Source organism: Hemitrygon akajei, chromosome 3 (genome assembly GCF_048418815.1).
Source record: "Hemitrygon akajei chromosome 3, sHemAka1.3, whole genome shotgun sequence".
NCBI classification, from domain to species: Eukaryota; Metazoa; Chordata; class Chondrichthyes; order Myliobatiformes; family Dasyatidae; genus Hemitrygon; species Hemitrygon akajei.
This window is the reverse complement of record NC_133126.1, coordinates 48,687,402-48,704,842: the sequence shown is the minus strand read 5'-3', so window position 1 is coordinate 48,704,842 and position 17,441 is coordinate 48,687,402. Positions and strand designations below refer to the sequence as shown.

Sequence of the window (17,441 nt, the reverse complement as noted above, 5' to 3'; positions counted from 1 at the left end):
CTGCTGAAATGCGCTAGACATGAATGTACTTCCCTGGTCCGATTGTATCTCCTTAGGCAGCCCCACTGTGGTAAAGAATTTAATAAGGGCCTTCACCACCACTGAGGTCCGTTTTCCTATGCCTCTCAGGGCTACCTCTCCCATCTGAGGCCCGAATTTCAACACGTTACCGCTAATTAATGATAGCTCCGCCCCGGTGTCTCTCCAAATCCTTACGGGAATTGGTGGGTCTCCCTCCCTCAAAGACACGGTTCCTTCGGAACTAAACGTCTCCCGCCCCTCCTGTATTCCATCTAACTGGGGCCCTCTCGTCGATTTTCTGATCAACGCAATACAGCCTATAGGGATAGCTGCTTTCCCTTTTTCTGGCTCCTTCCTCGGAGCGGGGCATTTTGATGCAATATGTCCCACCTTCCCACAATTAAAACAGGTAAAACCAGGAAATCTCCAGGTTTCCTGCCTGCTATCTTCACTTTTCCTACTAGCTCCCGGCGGAGTTTCTCCCTTCGCCGGCGGGCTTTCCCTACCGTTCCGACGGTCTCTCGGGTAACTTTTTGGCGAGGAAAACTTTATCCTGTGGGTTAGGGCATATTCATCTGCGAACCTAGCAATTTCTGAGATGGACTTATTCGCCTTCTCATTCAAATACATCCGGATCTCCTCCGGAACACACCCTTTTAATTCCTCAATCAGAAATAACTCCCTGATACGCCCATAATCCCCGTCCACCTGTTCCGCAGAGCACCAACGGTCCAAGAGCACACCCTTTTCATAGGCTAGCTCGGTATACGTTTGATTCCACTCTTTCCGTAAATTTCTGAACCTTTGTCTATACGCTTCAGGTACTAGCTCGTAACTCCAGAGAATGGCCTCTTTTACTTTGGCATAATTCTCCGCTTCCCCTTCCTCGACGGCCAAGGCTGCATATGCTCGTTGTGCCTTCCCCTTTAACACACTTTGTAACAACGCCACCCACTGCTTTTTGGGCCACTTTTGATTTACTGGCACCTTTTCAAAAAGCAAGAAATAACTATCAACATCCGACTCTTCAAATGGAGGTACTACCCTCAACTCCCGACTAACATTAAACCTTTCCTCTCGATCTAACCCGAGATCTCTTCGCTCTTTCTTTAACTTCTCCATCTCCAAGTCATGTTCCCTCTGTTCTCGTCTCTCCTCATACTCTCTTTGCTTTTCAGCTCTCTCTCTCTCGTTCTCGGCTCGTTCCCTCTCGTTCTCGGCTACTTCTAGCTCTTTTAGCTGAATTTCATGCTGTCTTTGCTTTTCAGCTTGGTCCCGCTCTTTTTCCACCTCTAACGCCTTTAGTTGGAGCTCCTGGTCCCGTTTCACCTCTAACTCCCTTTTGTGGAACGCCTGCTCCCTTTCTTTCTCAGCCCTTTCTTTCTCTCTCTCAGCCGCTTCCAGCTGCTTCATTTTAAATTCATGTTCCAACCTTAATCTCTCCAACTCTAGCTGATCCATTCCACTCGCTGATACTTTTTCAGGGATATTTTCCAATACCTCAGCTTCGAACACATTCTTCCCAATGTAATACCGAGTTATGGCCCCTCGCACCTCCCGCTTTTTCATGGACGACCTCACTTCTGTGAGGTCCAATCCCTTCGCCAAATTTAACAAGTCTGATTTGGTGGCCGCCTCTAGCGCCTCTACAGTCAGGTTTTTCATAAATTCATCCACGTCCATCTTTGCTGGTTTCCCGTCTGACTACCTGCGTACCAGATCCAAATTTATTTTTTTTTTTTTGACTTACAAACCCAATTCACTGCCCTCCCAATTTTGGTTTGAAATCTCGAGACGAGGCCCCATGCTGTTACGTATCCCGTAACTGGATCACTTACCAGCAAAGATAGAGAGGTCCGCTGAAGTCTGATGGTACCATTTTCAAATGTTTTTATTTATAAAGGGGCACAAACGTAAGGTTAATACAAACATTCAGATAACATACGTCGTCAATACTCAATCTAAAGCGCAGGGGTAGTACTACTCAATAAGAAATTAGCTCTATCGTTGTCTAGGGGTTGAACGATTTGTCCAATTGAAATATAAAAGTCTCGCCAGTTCATGGAGGCTTTTTGCCGCTTGAGGGACCGCTGGGTGTTCACGGGTTGGAGAGAGAAAATAAACTTGCCAGCCTTCTGGACAAAGCATGAGATCGAGAACGGGAGTTCTTTGTTGTCAGTCCGAAATCCTTTTCGGGGTTATTAGCCACTCGATTCCCTAGCTAGGGGATCCAAATCACACGTGGCTTCCGAGCATCTTCCCGTTATTACGAGAGGAATGAGCGATGGTCTCCGTCTAGTGCGTCGCTGGAGTACCGCCTCCAGCAGTCTCCTTTTTATCATGGCTGGCAGTTTTGTAAATGTCAATCAAGGTAGGGTGAGGCCATCCCCACACCCCATTGCCCGAGGGTGTCCATGTCCCTGATATCTGGCACATACTATAGAGTTGCAATTCACACAGGTGCCTCTAAGAACAATGGTCAACTCCGTGGCATTGTCTCTCATTTCCTGGGTCCAAGACCCAAATTAATAGCGATCTTGCGATTCTCTTGAAGGAGGGGGCTGGTCCCGCACCCTTCGGCCCCTCAGAGCTGTGGTACTTTCATAACACTTGTTACAGCTGCAGATTAAAGCTCCAGAATAACAGTTGTCAAATTGTTTGCAAAAGTTCACAACCCTTGCCAAAGGGTTTCGGGCTGAAATGTCGACTGTACTTCTTTTCTCTGGATTCTGCCTGGCCCGCTGAGTTCCTCCAGCGTTATGTGTGTTGCCAAATAATGTGTTGGAAAGAGACTTTGATCCCATCCTATTAATGATATCAGCAAAGTAAACAGTCCTTCCACAGATGCAGTCTAGGGAGCATCCTAACATGCTGTATTCCTGTGTGGTGTGAGAACTGCACGGCAGCAGACAGGAAGGCTGTGCGACAAGTAGTTGTAACTTCCCAGCACATCACTGGCACCAGCCTACGCACCATCAATGACCTGTAAGACTATAAGATATAAGAGTAGAATTAAGCCATTGAGCCCATCAAGACTCTCTGCCATTTCATCATGGCTTATCCATTTTCCCTTTCAGCCCCAATCTCCTGCCTTCTCCCCGTATCCTTTCATGCCCTGACTAATCAAGAATCTATCAATCTCTGCCTTAAATATACTCAATGATTTGGCTTCCACAGACACCTGTGGCAACAAATTCCACAGACTCTGGCCAAAGAGATCCCTCTTCATCTCTGTTCTGAAAGGATGCCCCTTAAGACTCTCCCACCCTAGGAAACATTCTCTCCACATCCATTCTATCAAGATTTTTCACCATTCAACAGATTTCAGCGAGGTCATCCCTCGTTCTTCTGAGTTCCAGTGAGTGGAGGTCCAGACCCATCAAATGTTCCTCATATGATATATATGGAAAGGTGCCAGAAAAGGGCCAGGGACATCATGAAGGACCCCACCCGCCCTGCTCATGGACTGTCTGTCCCACTCCCATCATGAGGAGGCTATGTAGCATCCACGCCAGGACCACCAAACTCAAAAACAGTTACTTTCCCAAAGCAATGAGGCTGATCGCCACCTCCACCCACTAACCCACCCCTCCACTACTTTATCATTTCCTGTCAGAGTCATCTTATGTACAGGCTCTTCTGTGCTTAGGAAGGGCATACAATCAATTTGTGTGTATAAGCCATCTTATGTATTCATATTTATTGTGTTCTTTATTTTTTTATCTTTTAGTTCTTTATCTTAGTATGTGTTTTGTGCTGTAGTGGATCCAGAGTAATCATTAATTTGTTTTCCCTTGCACTTGTGTCCTGGAAATGACATTAAACTTTCTTGTATCTTGAGGCACAGAGTTTTAGAGATATGGCATGAAAACAGATTTTTCAGCCCACTGTAACCGTCTCACCCGGGCTCGTACACAGACTTGGCTCGTTGGCTAACTCTGCTGACAGCCAGTGAGAAGGCCAGCTTTCATAAACGTTACGCATCTAGGGTCAGCATGATTTGGGGTTTAACCAAACAACCTTGACTTGAGTGGCTGCTGTGTAAATACTGCCCATACACGGATATCGGTAGCCCAGAAATGACAGATCGTGCACCAGCTTATAAAGAAAGTGTACTTACAAAATTTTCAACTTTAACAAATGATTACAGTAAAAGAAAAGAAAAATAAAAGGGCCCATTACAGTTAAACCACTTTGGAGCTTATACTGGAGTAGTTGGGGGTGTATCTCTTTCCTCATGCACTGGACCCACAGACTGTGTGAAAGCATCCACCACATTCCAACCTCCCCCCAAAGACATGGTGAATGAACTGACTCTCTCAGGAGTATAGGCCCTGCCTCCTTGGAGCCATTCATCTGCACAAAGCACTTCTTGCAATGAGGACTCTCCCTCCAACGACATTCTGGTGGTCCATCTTCGCTTGTGCCACACTCCGCAGCTCCCGCCAAAAGACCCAAAATCAGACTACTGTCCCTCAGAAAAGTCTTCCCCCACAGCTCTCTAGAACCTTCTCTCATGGCACGCTGCTTTTACAGAAAATTGCTAATTTAAACTATCTCACGACACAGCAGTAGAAATCTTAACCAGGGCATTACATAAATCTACAGCACATTACAGGCCCTTCGGCCCACAATGTTGTGCCAACTTTGTAACCTACTCTAGAAACTGCCTAGAATTTCCCTACTGCATAGCCCTCTGTTTTTCTAAGCTCCGTGTACCTACCTAAGAGTCTCTTAAAATACCCTATTGTATCCGCCACTACCACTGTCGCTGGCAGTGTATTCCACACACCCACCACTCTCTCTGTGAAAAACTTGCCTCTGACATCCCCCTTGTACCTACTTCCAAACACCTTAAAACTATGCCACCTTGTGTTAGCCATTTCAGTCCTGGGAAAAAGCCTCTGGCTATCCACACGATCAATGCCTCTTATCATCTTATACACCTCTATCAGGTCACTTCTCATCCCCCATCACTCCAAGGAGAAAAGGCTGAGTTCACTCAACCTATTCTCATAAGGTACACCCTCCAATCCAGGCAACGTCCTTGTAAATCTCCTCTGCACTCTCTCTACAGTATCCACATCTTTCCTGTAGTGAGGTGACCAGAACTGAACACAGCACACCACCAAATCTGCACTGACCCCAGCCACACCACCAAATCTGCACTGACCCTAGCCACACATTTACACTAATCCTATATTAGTCCCATTTTTAATTGTCCCCACATCCTCATCAGCTCCATCCTATTCTACAACTCTCTAGAGATAACATATAGTGGCCAGTTAATCTACCAACCCACATGTATGTGTGATGTGGGAGGAATTCAGAGTGCCCTGAGGAAAATCACTCGGTTACACTGAGAACATGCAACTTCCACACAGACTGCACTCCGAGTCAGGGTTAAAGCCAGGTCTCTAGTGCTGCTACTAGTTGTACCACTGTGCTTCCCCAAATGAGCCAAGCTCTGAAGATCAAAACATATATGTGTCAGTTCCCTTTGAGAAGGAAACCGATTTGTACACTCACTTAGCTTCTAAAGAACTGGTTATAAATGATCACTTGCAGTTTGGGAATAGATGGCGTTATTGAGAGGCAAATAAAAAACTAATTTTAAAAGAAGTTTTCATTTAAAAAAACAGGTGTTATTGATTTCTTCATAGTTAGAGTCTCAAGGTATGTTCATCACTATGAAATGAGAGATACACATTTCTTTTTTGTGTTTAATGTAGGAGCTCCAGGACCGGATTGATGAGCTCCAATCAGAACTACAAGCATATCAGACACAAGGGAAATGTTTTAAACAGTTGCTAAGAAGTTCTTTGTCTGAGGAAATGGAGAGCAAGAATGAAATAGGAGACTATGATCAAGGTACAGTGCCAAGCTTGCGGAGACTTTCTGAAGTCAGTTTGGCTTCTTCCAATTTCTTTATTTTAGCCACATTTTAATGATCTAAGGAAGTACTGTAGTGACGTAATTTTTCATGTAAGTAATATTAGTTCTGGTTCAGTTAAAGTTCTTTGTTGTCATTCAATCACGTTAATGTGAAACCACAAGTACTCTTGTGTTGTTTATCATTGTCCTGAACTCATCTCGGAATCTTCACTTTAAACCAGTCCTTTTGTGTAAGGACAGGAAACTAATAATTATATCAAGTTAGGCTGCCTTGCCAAATCCTGTCTCTTTCTTTTTCAGCTTTTGATCCCGAGGAAAGCAATCCACTAAACATGAGCTTGGAAGCAGAAATGGCCATTGAACAAATTAAAGAACAACATCAACAGGCAGTTCATAATTTGAAGGCTGAATTAGAAGCAAAGGCAAGTGAACTGCTAGTTATTGAGAATAGATTGACATGGAGGATGAGAGATGACCTGATAGGGGTGTACAGAGGATGAGAGGTGACCTGATACAGGTGTATAAGATGATGAAAGGCATTGATCTTGTAGATAGTCAGAGGCTTTTTCCCAGGGCTGAAGTGTCTAACACAGTTTTAAGGTGCTTGGAAGTAGGTACAGAGAAGATGTCAGGGGTAAGTTTTTTTTAATGCAGAGAGTGGTGAGTGTGTGAAATGGACTGCTGGCGACGGTGGTGGAGGTGGATACGATAGGGTCTTTTAAAAGACTCCTGGATAAGTACATGGAGCTTAGAAAAATAGAGGGATACGTGTAACCCTAGGTAAATTCTAAGTTAAGGACATGTGCAGCACAGCTTTGTCGGCCAAAGGACCTATATTGTGCTGTAGGCTTTCTATGTTTCTATGGAATTTTCAACAAAATTATGTACCTCATAGTATTCTGAGGCAGATTCCACCTTATGGCATTTAGCATTTTTGTTGATCAAAATTAGATCGATCAGAAAAGTGTGAGACATGAGACTATTTCTAACAGTGCAACAGCTCACTGATCAGAATAAAATATGTTCAGTTTCTAGATTGTTATTGCAAGATATTATATTCAACTACCTGAATTTTAATAGCCAGATATCAAGGGTGATGGTCTGGGTGCAGGTAGATGGGTTGAGGACCAGGGAGGGTATCATGGACTAGATAGGTTGAAGGGCCTGTTTCTGTGCTCTATGACTCTATTGGGATTAATGATAACTTTATGAGAATGCTGTCCTTCCTGGCTCTTACATTTCACAGAGTTCAGAAAGTTAGAGGCGGCTTGGGTAGGGAAGATTTGGGGGAAGTGCATGCATTTGTGTCTTTGTATAGACATGCCTGTCCATGCAGTATATCAGTGTCAAAATTGACAGTGCAGTAATTGTCTATGATACTTCTCCTTTTCAGATAAATTATTATGAGGCACAAATGGAAGAATCAAAAGTAAAATATGAAGTAGAGAAAGAGGGTGTTAACCAGGTGCACAGCAGAGAGATTTCAAAAATGCAAGTAGAAATTAAAGAACTCAAAAGTCATATTTCATATCTTCAAGGAGAAATTGAAACCCTTCAAAAGTTACAACATTCAATAGAATGTAAACATAGACAAGAAAAGAATGAACTGCTGGATAAATTTAATATAGAGAAAGCACAGTTAGAGAAGCAGTTGAAGCAGGAACATGAAGAAACAACCCGGAACAAAATGGAGGAAGCAATCCAGTCTTTCTACAAAGAGAAGGAAGAATTGTTAGGTAAGCTGAGTACTACTGAGGCACAAATGGAGGCGCAAAGAAGAGAACTGAAGGAAGCATTTGTAAAGGAAAAAATGGAGCTCAAGCAGGTCTACTCCAGACAAATTTCTGAGATTACAGAAAACCTTCAACAAGAGAAAGAGGGGTTACAACAGAATCTTCTGCATCAGAAGCAAAATGAGCTGCTGCAGCAAAGGTGAGAATTTTGGGAAAGGTTGGTTCAGAAAATTTGTTATCTATGATCAAACTATGGAGGACATGGAGAAAATCATGAAAGGGGAAAGCATGCCGAATCTTGGATTTATTAATGCTTTCTGATCTAAATTGTGAACTTATTCTTGAGCTTTTATGCTTTTTGGTGAGTCAATTTTCTTGATAATTTGTAGAATATAATAGTCAATGGTTTGTTTGGATTTGAGTTTATTTGAAACAGATTAATGGAGGTTTATTTGATCCAATCTTATTACAACCAACAAAACTTTTTAGAAATTTAAAATGTTGATCTATAATTCCATATTTAAAGTTCTTTATTTCACTATATTTTTGTACTCGGGAAAGATCTCTGGTTCTTTTAGCATGAACAAAATAAGCTTTTGCATTCAGTTTGATCTGAGTGTAAACATTAAAATATTTTATTAGTACTCAGATGTATCAACATTTCATATTAAGAACTTTTCACATTAATATTATCAGATTTGTTTTGCATATTTTTTCTGACTCTGATAATTTTCTACCTTCTAAATTAAAACTTGTTTTTAAATTTTGTCATTCATTGCACTGAACTGTGATGATGCTTTATTGAGGATTTGGATGCTCTTGAGAAAGTGTTGGTGAGACATTACCTTGAACCATGCAATTAATGATAGGGGTCCATGTCATAAAAAAGGTTAGGAATCTCTGCATTGCAGGGTTTTTGATGTAGTTACTTTCACATATACTATTGGGTAGGGATTTCTGAGATTTATACCAAATGATAGTTAAGGATCAGTGATATACTTGCAAGTCAGAGTAGCATGTGACGTGGAGAGGAAACCTGCAAGCAGTTGCTATCATGCTCTTGCTGGCCATATTCTCCTTGGTTGTAGAGGCCTTGGGTGCTTTTGGATAGCTTGGTGTTAGCTCTAGCTTTCTGTATGTTCTTTTTACTATATAGCTTATGTGTAGTTGCACTGGAATCACTTGTAATGTTTTATCTATAAAGCATGGTTTGAGTTAATACAATTGGATGGCACTGAGAAATTGGCTCCCTGTGAAATTTTCCTCACTTTTCTATAATCGAGGCCCAGGCTAATTGTGATGCTCTCACTTTCTGTTTTCCTATCTGAGGCTGATGTTTTAATTGTTTATCACATAGGAAAAGTATAGAAGATGAATTTAACCAGAGGATTTCTGAGATGGAAGCCCAGTTTGCAAAGGAGCAGCAAACATTCAAAGTTAAGCTCAAAGCAGAAACTTGTGAGCTTCGAGAAAAATATCAGCAAGAACTGCAGGATCTTGAAAAGCAGCTTTATGAAGAGAAAGGCCAGTGGGAATTTGAAAAAGAGGAGCTTTTACAGGAAAATGAAGAAGAAAAAGAAAAACTTAAGGCAATGTTGATAGATGAGAAGTCTCTGTTTTCTCAGACTTTAGCTGAGGAGAGAGACAGATTAGAGAAAACCTACAAAGAAGAATTAAATAAATCAGCTTTTAAACAACAGCAGCTTCAGAAGGAACTAGAAGAATTAAAAGATGATGCCTCTAAAAAAGAGAGTATTTTGACAAATGAGATTATCAACTTAAGGAAGGAATTACAATTACAGAAGAAAGAACAATTGGTTATGTCTCTAGGGAAGGCAGATCAGTCCATGGCACATTCTGAGAAGGTAGAATCTGAGAATGAGGAAAAAATATTGAAATTGGAGAAAGTCAAATTGGTAGAAAAAAGTGGGATGACTTCTAATCAACTTGGGATTTCACAGGAGGAATCTGAAACAATGAAAGAATGTTTTTCTGAAGTCTCTGATCTGCAAGAGAGAAATTTGGAAATAATCATAGACCCCTTTGGTGAGGAGCAGCAGGTTAATAATGAAACAGGGGGAGAGGATAAAAAGATGAAAGGTAGAATTTCTCAGTCAGGGGAGATATCTCAGCTGAAAGAAGAAAGGATGCCTCTGTCAAAAGTATTACATGAGGAAATTAGGACGGAAAATGCAGAGTTAAGCACTGAATTGTTGGAACAAAAGGAAAGTATAGAGGAATCAAAAGTCGAAGCAGCAGAATGCTTAAGCCTGCAGGAAGCTAATGACTTACTTAAGAGAGAAAAGGTGGAATTAATGAAGGTAAACATTGAACTTCAAGAAAAGGTTGAGATACTACAAGGTAAGGTTACAGCTCTTTCACATTCAGAGGCTGTGTGTAAGCTTTCTGAGAAAGAAATCAGATTAGAAAATTCTGTTCTGAAAGAGAGAATAAAGGAACTAGAGGATAAAGCATTGGATGTCTCAGACTTGCAGAAAACTATCGAGTTCTTTCAGAATGAAAAGACTGAAATTATAAGCAGAAAGCTGGAACTTCAAGAAAAAGTTGAACAATTACAAGAGCGAGTAGAAGTTCTAACAAAGGGGCAGGAAGAGTCTGAGAAAGAGTTAGTAGAAGCAAGGTCGCAAATTGTGTCTTTGCAAGACAGTGAAGTGGCATTGGAAGAAAAAACTTTGGAGCTCTCAAACTTACAGAAATCTTTTGAGTTGCTTAAGAATGAAAAAATGGAAATGGAGAAGGAATGTGTAGAACTTAAAGAAAAAGGTGAACTGTTACAGGACAAATTAAAGGCTCTTGCAGATTTAGAAAGAGTACATGAAGTATCCAAGAAAGAAGTAGTAAGATTAAAGGCTCTGAACACAAGTCTGCAAGAAAGAACCAAATACCTGGAAGAGAAGGTTGTGTCCACTTCAGAACTCCACAATCGAAATTCTCAAATTGAAAAGGAGAATACTGAATTAAAAGTTGTTGTCTCCACACTGCAAGAGCAACTTGATCAGCTGCATACTCGAATGCAGAGGTAATGATGTTGGAGATTTTATTTAATTTTAGTAAATTCCCATTCCTCGTGATAAACATCACTTGATCAAAATGTGAAATTAAACATCTTCAATGCTTTTTTTCCCCAAAACGCATGGACAGCTGACGTCTGTGAAATGTGGTAAGCTGGATACGATAGTGGTTTAAGGTGGTGCATTGTTGGTTAAGTTCTGTTATGATACATTTATACATAATTTCTGCTGGATTGTAATGCTAGATTTTTCATCCATTGATTATGAATGAGTGGAATGCTTAACCTCCTTAAAGGCATGACTTGTTGCTGTATGAAAGTGCTGTTCTCATAGACTGCTGTGAATGCCCTTTGAATGCTAATTCTGCTTTGAGGTGGGACAATTTCAAAAATTGTAACCATGCATGTTGTAATATATCAAATGGTTACTTTAGTGAAATTGTTGCCCCGTATTAGTATCTCTATCTAGATATCAATAATTTCACAAAGTTTCTTTTTTTTTGGTTTTAGATTTTTTGCTGTTATGACTTTCTCATTTTATAATTGAAAGGCCCTTGTAGGATCTTGGAAACTCAGTGGATAATTGGAGTGGGGGGGGAGAAACGTACAATTTTTTTCAAACAGGAAGATTAAGGCTGAATTATGCTTGCAGTACGGGCAAAAGAAACCACTATATCTATCATTGTTAAAACATAAATTATGAAGGAACAGTTATAAGAAAACTAGACTTGAAAATTAATGATGCCTTGATCTTAAATTGCTTGCTTTAGGAGAGAGTTTATTCCTAGTTTCCTAAAATCCATAAACTCTCGACACCATTTAACCCTAGGGTTTATATGCAAATATCATAGTGAATAATGTTGTCCCAATATTTTATTATAAAATAAATTAAACATTGATTGGAATAGGCTGGAATTTTTAACTTTTATTAATACCCAAGCAGTTGTAGACACAAAGTACAAATGTCCATTTGAATGTACAAAGTACAAATTTGAATGTCCATTCAAAGCATGAGTGAAAAAGAATTTTCTTTTTAAAAATCTTGATGCTATACCATGTTATGCAAGTTGCATCACCCTGTTTCATTTTTCAAAAGCATGACTGATAGGTGAATGTTGATGTGTTAACTTCTTGCACTCTGATGAAATGCAGAACTGCATGTATAATCACCCTGAATGCTGTCCTTTTTACCCATTTGCATGTTCCCATCTTGTCCCCCCAAAATAAAGATAAATATCTGACTGCACTTTATGAGATAAATGGCAAAAAATTATGACATTAGCTTTTACATTTTTTCATGTATTTGTGTCGGTTTTAATGCATCTGCATTGGTCCGTGGAAACCCACCTAAAATGCAAGAACGATTGTTATTTGTTTGCAGTTGACAAAATTCAAAACACTATTATGCCTGTCATCTTTAAATTATCAAAAGCAACCTTGCCTCACAATCAGAAGGTTATAGGTTCAAACCCTGGTCCAGATATTTGAGCACATAATCTAAATAACTATTTCTCTGGCACACTGAGGGCCCTCTTAAGTAGGCTCAAAAGATGTTTTCATAAAAGCTTGCAGAACTGAGGTATGTTATTTTCCCTGTACCAACTGTTTGGAATAGTTATCCAATTAGCCCCATAGCCTTGCTCTTTACCTATTTACCTGCATTTTTTATTACTTTTTATGCAAATATCAAATTACTTTTGAAAATCACCACTAAAGTTTTCCAGATAATACCAACTCATTAAATTTTTTTCACACTTTATATTTGCTAACTCTCTCAAAATTGTCTTCTGATTACCAAATATTCTATCATGGAAATACTATTTCCACTTACAATATAAAAATCCTTGTAAGTTTTAAACACTTCTATTTCCCCTCAACTTCCTCTGCTGTGAAGACTTAAACCTCAGTTCTGTAATAGTAAAAGAAGGCCCTGGCTTCAAATCAATTTCCAAGGTGCCATTTGAAGGACCTTGACAGCCTTCCAAAAAACTTGAAATCAAAATTGGACACAGGAAATAATTGGGGCACAACCAGTGATTTATAAAAGTTTCACGCAAGTTCTGTTTAGTTCTTTACTTATTGTCCATCTGCCAATAACTCAGTGGTGTTGCTCAAATAACTACAGTCTTTCCTATTTAATCCATAGTAGTGAATTGGAAGTACTCGCCGATAGGAGTGATATATGGAAAGATCAAAAGACCACACCAAAGGCGGACAAAGAAGACTATCTGTCGAAGATCCTAGAAATGAATGAAGCACAACAGGAGTTAATGTAAGCTGCTGCAGAAGTTTCAGCATGTCTCTCTGTTAATCTCTTCAAATTAGATACAAAATAATAGCACCACACAAAAAAATCACGTAATTTCTGATTAACACCAAACTTGCCACTTTTAACACTAATCACAATTAAAGTTACCGTTTAGAGTACTGTGCAAAGGTATTGGGCACCCTAGATTTTTTTTATATGGTTTCAGATGGTATGACCTCCACAAGCCCTGATCTCAACATCGAGGCTGTCTGGGATTACCTAGAGAGACAGAAACGAGTGAGACAGCCAAAATCTGCAGGTGAACTGTGGCAAGTTCTCCAAGATGCTTGGAACAATCTGCCAGCCAATTTATTTTTTTTTACAAAACTGCACGACCGTGCACCTAAGAGAGAATTGATGAAATTTTAAAAGCAAAGGGTGGTCGCACCATATATTGACTTGGTTTAGATTTTTTTTACTGATTACTGCTCTTTATAGTTAGTTTTTGATATTTAAAAACTTTTCATTTCACTATTTTTGATAGCATCTTCACTTTAGAGAATTTCTTTACACGTGCCTTAGACTTTTGCAGAGTTCTGTATCTCCTGCGATTCCACTGATTGGCTATTGTACTTGCAAGAATTAGACCCTGTACTGTGACCTGACTTTCTGTAGCACCTGCAATCAAGTGCTTGTCTGAACAAGCTCCGGTCACAACACTGCAGAAAACCCTTTGACAGGTGGTGAAGCCATGTCCCAGACTGACAAACCTCTTTAAAAAAAATTATAGTGTAGGTGACATTTAAAAATTAATTAAAATATTTTTTAAACTACTGAAAAATAGAGTATTAAAATTTAATGACCTAAAATGAAGCTGTTTAAATACTTCAAGACATTTAAATAAGTGTTTACAAGTGAAATATAAACTCAAGAGATTATGCAGATGCTGGAAAATGCAGAATCTAAATTTACAAGTAAAATAGTTTCTCATACCCATTCTCCATCAGAATGGACATGAACTCCAGTCTGAGTTGCTGGGGAGTCTCACCAACTTTTTGTCCCCACAGTAGAGCCCTTTAGGATTATGATATCAGGTGATAATTGAAGAATTATTGGTGAATACCTTTCAGCAAGTTGCTCGTTTACTAGGTGGAATACTGAACATTGCTGTACAGGGAAATGTCATCAGCTTCTTGTTTTATCCTACACCATATTAATAAATAGTACATAATTATTTTAGACTACTTATGAGCTTTGTTTTGCAATTGCACTTGAATTCTAATTAGAATCACATAAGCGTTGTAATGTACAGCACTCAAACTGGTCCTTTTGATCCACCTCATCCACTGTGACCAATGTGCCTGTCTACAGTAATCCCATTTGTCTATATCTCTCCTGGCCTTTTCTTTCGAGCACCTGTCCAAAATCTTTTTAAATATCATAATTATATCTGTCTCACATCCTCCTTTTCGCTGGTCATTCCAGGTATTCACCATGTTCTGTGTGAAGAACATACCCCTCAGATCATCTTTACATTTCTCTCCTCACTTGTTAAACTGACCACTATTATAGACCTCCCCCCCCCCCATTCAAGGAAAACATTTTTGACTATCTAACATATATAACTAACTTATATCACTCATAATTTTATAAACCCTTATAAGGTCATGCCTCAGTCTATGTTCCAAATGCAATGAACCCAGTTTAGCCCTATGACTACAGTTTTCCATTCAAAACAACATTCTGGTGAGTCTTCTGCTCTCTCTCTATCGCTACTACTTCCTTTCTATAGTGCGGTGATGAAATACTCTAAATACAGTCCAACTAATGTTTTGTAGAGCTGCAACATGATGTCCCAACTCTTATATTCAATATCTTGGTCTTTAAAGATTAAACATACCAATGTTCTTTTCACTACCCTGTTCATTTGTGACGTCACCTTTAGGGAGCTATGGAATTCCACAATAAATCTGCAATTTTTTTGCAATGTACTATGAGAATTTGCATTACCTCATATTTATTTGGATAAAAGTCCATTTGCTACTATTCTGTCCAACTTTTCAACTGTAGCCTTAGACAACCCTACAATTACGCTGTCTACAACTCCACCAATTTTCATGTTATTTGCAAGTTTATTAATCAAATCTACTACACTCTCATTCAAGTAGTTTATGTATATGTTACAACAACAAAGATCCTAGCACCAGTCTCTGAGGTACATCACTTGTTACACATTCCTGGTAAGATAAAACACCCAAAAGCAGTACCTCTCATTCCTATCACTCAGTTTGCTAACATATGTAAGATACCTTGTGCCATAACTTTCTAGACCGGCCTACCATGTGGGACCTTGTCAAAAGCCTCACTAAGATCCATGTAAACAATGTCTATCACACTGCTCAGTGTTTCCAGTCACCTCCTCAAAAAATTCAGTCAGGTTGTGCAGTCTCCTCTTCACAAAACCATGCTTGCTCCTCCTAATCAATCTGTCTTTCCAAGTCAACATAAATGCTGTTCCTCAGAATTTTCTTCAAAAACGTCCCTACCGTAAATATAAAGCTCATCGGCCTGGAGGCTACACACTTAACCTTACTGTCTTTTTGGAACAAGGTGACAATATCGGCTATCTTCCAGTCTTCTGGTACCTCAGCCGTGGCCAACGAAGATGCAAATTCCTTACATTTTTATGTTGCTATTTGTTGCACAAATAATTTAAGATGCAATGTTCAGTGAATATGTAGACATCTAATAAAATGTGTTTGAGTTTACACTGGATAGTTAGAATACAAGCAATAGAAGAGGTAACCTTAGATTCTGTAGTCTTGATGTGAACAATATTGGAATATTATAATGTATTATTTATAATTTTATGCTGTACAAATTAAAACAAAAAATGTTTTCTTCACCTAACTGTGGTTAAAGTAGAGCAATTTTGTTCACATATCTGGGTGCCTCAGTGACTGTCAGGAGATCTGCTTTCTTGATTTTTGTTTATACAGTATTTTCATTTTCTCTCGTATTTTTCTTTGGAGCATAAAACCCTTCCAAATGTCATCAACAGTAATTCAAGTCACGGTTTTCATTCTCACACTGAAAAGTGGCATCTCTGTGAGAATAACCAGGTTTAATTAAGCCCATTACCACACCAACTAAGGCAAGTCAAACAACAGCTTTACATCATCTCAGAAATTCCAATGATCAGCTAACATCCATAACATCCCTGCAAATGATTTAATTCAGTAGACCACTTGAGCATAACCAGATAGCTTGTGTGCTCTCCTGTCTGACTGTTGTAGGCTACATTTACGCTTTTGACTGAAAATGCTTGCCCTTGCTGGTTATTTGTTTGGATGTCTGTCATATTTTGACCTTATGATCATGAGCAAAATATTGATCAAACTGCAGGCATTTTGGTAATATTAATAATTGGCTCTAAATTCTGGTATATTCTCTGATAGAAAGTAGAACACAGAGCTAATGTGTACTTTTCTAACAGGCAACAAGTGGAGAATTTGAAGGGAGACAAACTAAATGCTCAGAAAATGATAGAAGTTCTGAACAAGCAGGTATGTTCTCATCTCTTATAATAATATAAATCTTTTTAATTTATTTATTAAATTTTTAGAAAATTACAATGATAAAATAGTAAGAAAGAGAAAAAATGGTATTAACCCTCCCCCCTCCCCCCTTAACCCTTATCTAAAGAAAGAAAAAAAGAAAGAAAGAAGAGAAAGATTGCCTGGATATCGGAGGATCCCCACATGCTCCATGGAGTTCAAAATAATTTTAATTTTAATTTTTACTTTCCCCAATTACTTTATAATTTTATCTTCTAAGGACCTATGTATTTAATCCTATCTTTTGTAGGTATGGGAGCCAAATTTTCAAAGATACATCATATTAATTTCTTAGATTGTATGTAATTTTTTCAAGTGGAATACAACTATATAGTTCATTATTTCAATGATCCATAGTTAAATATAAATCAGATTTCCAACTGCGATAACTTTTTTGGCTACTGCCAATGCAATTTTTATAAATTTTTTCTGATACTTATTCAATTTAAGTTTCGGTATTGTCCCTTCAATGTCTCCTAATAAAAATAATATTGGACTATGTGGGAGTTGTACTCCAGTAATTTGTTCCAATAAAAGTCTTAAATTTATCCAAAATGATTGAATTTTAAAACAAGACCAAGTAGAATGTAAAAATGTACCAATTTCTTGATTACATCGAAAACATTGGTCAGACATATTTGAATTTAATCTATTTATTTTCTGTGGTGTTATATATAATTGTTGTAAAAAATTATATTGTACTAATCTAAGTCAAACATTTATTGTAATTATCATACTATCAGAACATAATCTTGACCAGCTTTTTCCATCAATTTTAATATTCAAATCAGATTCCCATTTTTGTCTTGATTTATGAATTCCTGATTTAATTGTCTGTTTTTGAATCAAATTGTACATACAGGATGTAAATTTTTTAATTTTTCCTTTTTGAATTA

At 38.7% G+C, this 17,441-nt stretch overlaps 1 protein-coding gene across 5 annotated transcripts in view; it reads left to right on the top strand.

Moving 5' to 3' along the window:
- Positions 1 to 17,441, top strand: part of nin (ninein (GSK3B interacting protein)) — a 149,149-nt gene that overhangs the window by 101,111 nt on the left and 30,597 nt on the right. For all 5 annotated transcript variants that reach the window (XR_012098225.1, XM_073039827.1, XM_073039825.1 and 2 more), the window contains exons 14-19: positions 5,754 to 5,892; positions 6,217 to 6,338; positions 7,310 to 7,848; positions 9,007 to 10,689; positions 12,827 to 12,952; positions 16,425 to 16,494. Coding sequence is in view for 4 of the 5 variants with exons in the window: in XM_073039827.1 (XP_072895928.1) it covers positions 5,754 to 5,892; positions 6,217 to 6,338; positions 7,310 to 7,848; positions 9,007 to 10,689; positions 12,827 to 12,952; positions 16,425 to 16,494 (2,679 nt within the window). In the remaining variant the exon portion in view is untranslated. The remainder of the gene's footprint in view (positions 1 to 5,753; positions 5,893 to 6,216; positions 6,339 to 7,309; positions 7,849 to 9,006; positions 10,690 to 12,826; positions 12,953 to 16,424; positions 16,495 to 17,441) is intronic.